At 47.0% G+C, this 3,931-nt stretch overlaps 1 protein-coding gene across 3 annotated transcripts in view; it reads right to left on the bottom strand.

Annotated features, from left to right (window-relative positions):
- Positions 1-935: 935 nt before the first annotated feature.
- ZDHHC4 (zinc finger, DHHC-type containing 4) overlaps positions 936-3,931 on the bottom strand; it is a 13,181-nt gene continuing 10,185 nt past the window's right edge. For all 3 annotated transcript variants that reach the window (XM_006765428.2, XM_006765429.2, XM_015565120.1), the window contains one exon: positions 936-1,291. In XM_006765428.2, the coding sequence (XP_006765491.1) occupies positions 1,001-1,291 (291 nt within the window). In that variant the 3' untranslated portion in view covers positions 936-1,000. The remainder of the gene's footprint in view (positions 1,292-3,931) is intronic.

Genomic DNA, 3,931 nt, shown 5'->3' with positions numbered 1-3,931 from the left:
ACGGCAGTCGGCTTCCCCCCTCGCCCCCTCAGCCCGGGTTCAAAGCCTCCACGTGTGATTTCACCGTCCTTTCCCACCAACAAGCATAGGGGGTAGCGCAGGGCCCGGGCTCAGCCTCAGGAATTCACTTTAAAGATTGTATCTGCTCTGAACTCCAGGGGCTACGCGATCAACGATGCCTCCCGACCAGTTCCTGCCCCGAGCTCCTATTCCCCAACCCTTCAGTGGCCGGGGAGGGGATCCTCGGTACCCTGCTCCCAACGGCGCTCCCGTCCCAACAGCCCTCAGCACTTTCGATGAGTCTTTTTTCCAGCACTCACCTCTGCACTGAGTTACTTGTGCTTAGTTAGGAATTTAAAAATGGGGCAGGCACTGGTCAGTTAGAGCAGTTTCAGGTTTGATTCCGGGTCAGGGCACATACAAGAAGCAACCAATAAATGCTTAAATAGGCGGAACCACAACTTGATGTTTCTGTCTGTCTGTCCATCTCTCTCCCCTTTCCTAAAACTAATCAATACATTTTTTTTTAAAGGACAGAAAATACTTGATATGGCCACAAGAGGTCAGCGGAGGGCCGGCAGGAGGCCACAAGCTCAACAGGCCTGGGTGAGGGTGCTGGTATGGTTAAGGAAATGGAGAAAAAAAGTCGTCTTTCCCTGGGAGAGATGAGGACATCCAAGTTGCAGAGACCCTCCTGCACACCAGGGGACACAGCCACGGGGCCCCTCCTGTCCAGGAGCCAAGCCTAGTGAGAGACCAAGGTCACCAGGAATCCAGAGAAACTCCGTTCGGACAGGCTGGGTGAGCAGAGGATGACCAAGGATTTCCATTAGGCACTCAGTAATAAGCCCTACTTTCCTCTTCCCTTCCTTAACCACTGAAAGGCGATTTATACAGAACAGAAAGAAAAAGAACATGCTTAGAAAGTACCCATATGCATAAATAAATGAACTATATTTAAAACGAACGGTGTTTAAAAGGCAGAAACACCCTTCCACTCTCATTTCTTCTTTCTCTCATAATGTGCAGCAGCAGGTAGAAAGATCTCTCGGAGGTTGCTCCAAAGCCCGTGGGAGTGAATGTTCCGGTGGACACGGGGCTCTACGGAGGGGGCCCCGGCGCCCTGGGGGCAATGCTGGCACCAGGCCCGGTCGCCTCTGCACCATTCGTTCGTCGTCTGGTTGGTGGCGGCCAGGTACAGAGCAAAGCACAGGAAGCCGCCCAGGAGGAGGCTCAGCGCCGAGACAAAGCCCAGCAAGAAGACAATCCTCGGGAAGGCCAGGAACAGGTGCTGGGGGCAAAGAAGCGGCCGCACGTCAGGCCCCGGGGCTGACGCGGTGAGGTCAGCCCGCCCGCCCTGGTCTCGTCCATGAGACTGTCGGAGCTGCCCCCCAGCTCACCCACCTCCCTGCACATCTACCCACTGACCACAGATCAGAGGCGTACACAGCACTGACCAGCAGCCCAGGAATGCACCCTGAGATACAAGAGTTTAGCATGGGGTAATGAAGTGTGTGCCCGGGAGGGAAAGGGAAGATACTCGGGAGATGGTGCTATGCCGCTTACCTACTTACAAAAAAACAAAGACATACATGTACCTCTTGTTCATGCGTCAAAATACAATCCAGATGGACAGAAGAGATCAATCTCTCTCTCAAAACGAAACGGCCAGAGATACAGTGCAAGGGTGCTCACTGCAGTGGCACTGAATTTAACAGTCCCTCTGCCCAAAGCACACAAGTGGAAGGTGCATCCCCGAGGAAGAGGAAAACTCTGGGACAAACCGTGGCATCACAGGAGCCAACAAAACTGGAAAAGATGTTGGTAATGCATTGCCCAGGGAGAAAGACGAGATGCAAGGATCACAATGGGTCCCTATCTGTGCAAACACACCAATGACTCTATGGACATGTATGGCAATATAAACAAACATAGGAAAAAAGCCTGAAATATACGCACCAAACTACAAAAGAAGTTGCCTCTGGAGAGTGAAAGTGTTGGGAGGGGAGGGGTATGTTTTCATTTCATTTTTTTTCAAGATGTTTTAAATTTTCTTTCCTTCCCCACCCAGCTTTAAGATATAATTGATGTGTAACATTGTGAAAGTTTAAGGTGCACAACAGCAATGCAAAATGTAACCATTTTCTATATGTATATATATTGAAATGATTACCGCAATAAGTTTAGTTAACATATCCAGCACCTCACAGTTACAATTTTTCTTTGTGGTGAGAACTCTTAAGAGCTAGTTTCTTTTAGCACCTTTCAAATATGCAATATACTCCTGTTAATGAGTCGCCATGCTGTACATATATCCCCAGGACTTGTTCATCTGTGGGCTGAAGTTTATACCCTATGACCACCTTGAGTTCAATATTTTGAAAGTTAGGGAAAAAGAGAAGCAAACAATTATCAAAACTCTTGATAGGAGAGAACTTCTAACTGAAGTTACAAAGAAAAAAACAAATTTGAAGATGAAGAATATTTAAACTTTTTATATAAAAAAACACACAAGCCGAAACTGGTTTGGCTCAGTGGATAGAGCGTCGGCCTGTGGACTGAAGGGTCCCAGGTTCGATTCCGGTCAAGGGCATGTGCCTGGGTTGCGGGCACATCCCCAGTGGGAGATGTGCAGGAGGCAGCTGATCCATGTTTCTCTCTCATTGATGTTTCTAACTCTCTATATCTCTCCCTTCCTCTCTGTAAAAACTCAATAAAATATATTTAAAAAACAAACAAACAAACAAAACACACAAATAGAAAATAAACACAGTAAGAATAAACTATTGTTATTATGTAAAGACCTCAAATCAAAAGTTGGTCCTAAGCCCTGACCGGTTTTGGCTCATCAGATAGAGCGTCGGCCTGCGGACTGAAAGGTCCCGGGTTCGATTCCAGTCAAGGGCATGTACCCTGGTTGCAGGCACATCCCCAGTCGGGGGTGTGCCGGAGACAGCTGATCGATGTTTCTTTCTCATCGATGTTTCTAATTCTATCCTTCTCCCTTCCTCTCTGTAAAAAATCAATAAAATATAAAAAAAAAAAGCTGGTCCTAATATTAAACAGGACAGTTAAAGAACATCATTCACAAAAGAAGACATACAAGAGAATGACAAAGGGAGCAATCAAAAGTAATGAAAGAAACACAGCTTTTTTAAAGGCACACCACATTTTCCTATCAAACCAGAGGCGCCTCCCAGCCCGCAGCGCAATGCCTGCTCTGAGCTGTGAAACCATCACTTACACAGTGCTCTACAATCAAGGTTTTAAAAGCAATCTGACAATAGATGTTAGTATTAGAAAACTTACAGTATAAGTGCTGGTAATCTTTGGCCCAGCATTCATATTTTTTGGATTCTAGCCTAAAGAAAGTCCTCAATACAAAACTGAAACCAGACACACAGACTGCCATTGCCGAGGGGCAAATGCAGGGACAGCCGGTGGCCACCCCTGACTGGCCAACCCAGGCTTCCCTGGCCCTAGGCTCCGCCTGGTGGGATCGAGAGAAAACTCATGTCTCCACTTAGGAAGCACTTTTGCAAAGAAAAATTTAACCTTTACCTAATCAAGGCTCTAGAACTAACTTCCAGTTTATACTACCATTAGGAAAACGGGAAAGATTAGATGACACAATTCCGAAACAGACAAATCTAGAACGTGGAACATTCTAATAGGCAACCAGACTACTAAATGCCTATTTCACACAAAAAAGCGGGGCGCAGCTTCAGACTGAAAAGACACTCAAATGTGATGCGTGCCTATAAAGTGGATTCTGGAAGAACCAAGATGGCGGCATAGGTTAACGCCGGAGGTTGCTGCCTCGAACAACCACTTCAAAAGTGAAACTAAAAGACGGAACGGACATCACCCAGACCCACAGGAACGCTGGCTGAGTGGAAGTCCTACAACTAGGAGGAAAGAGTAACGCATA

The sequence above is a fragment of the Myotis davidii genome, unplaced genomic scaffold, assembly GCF_000327345.1.
Source record: "Myotis davidii unplaced genomic scaffold, ASM32734v1 scaffold399, whole genome shotgun sequence".
Classification (NCBI taxonomy): domain Eukaryota; kingdom Metazoa; phylum Chordata; class Mammalia; order Chiroptera; family Vespertilionidae; genus Myotis; species Myotis davidii.
This window is presented reverse-complemented; position numbering and strand designations above follow the sequence as displayed.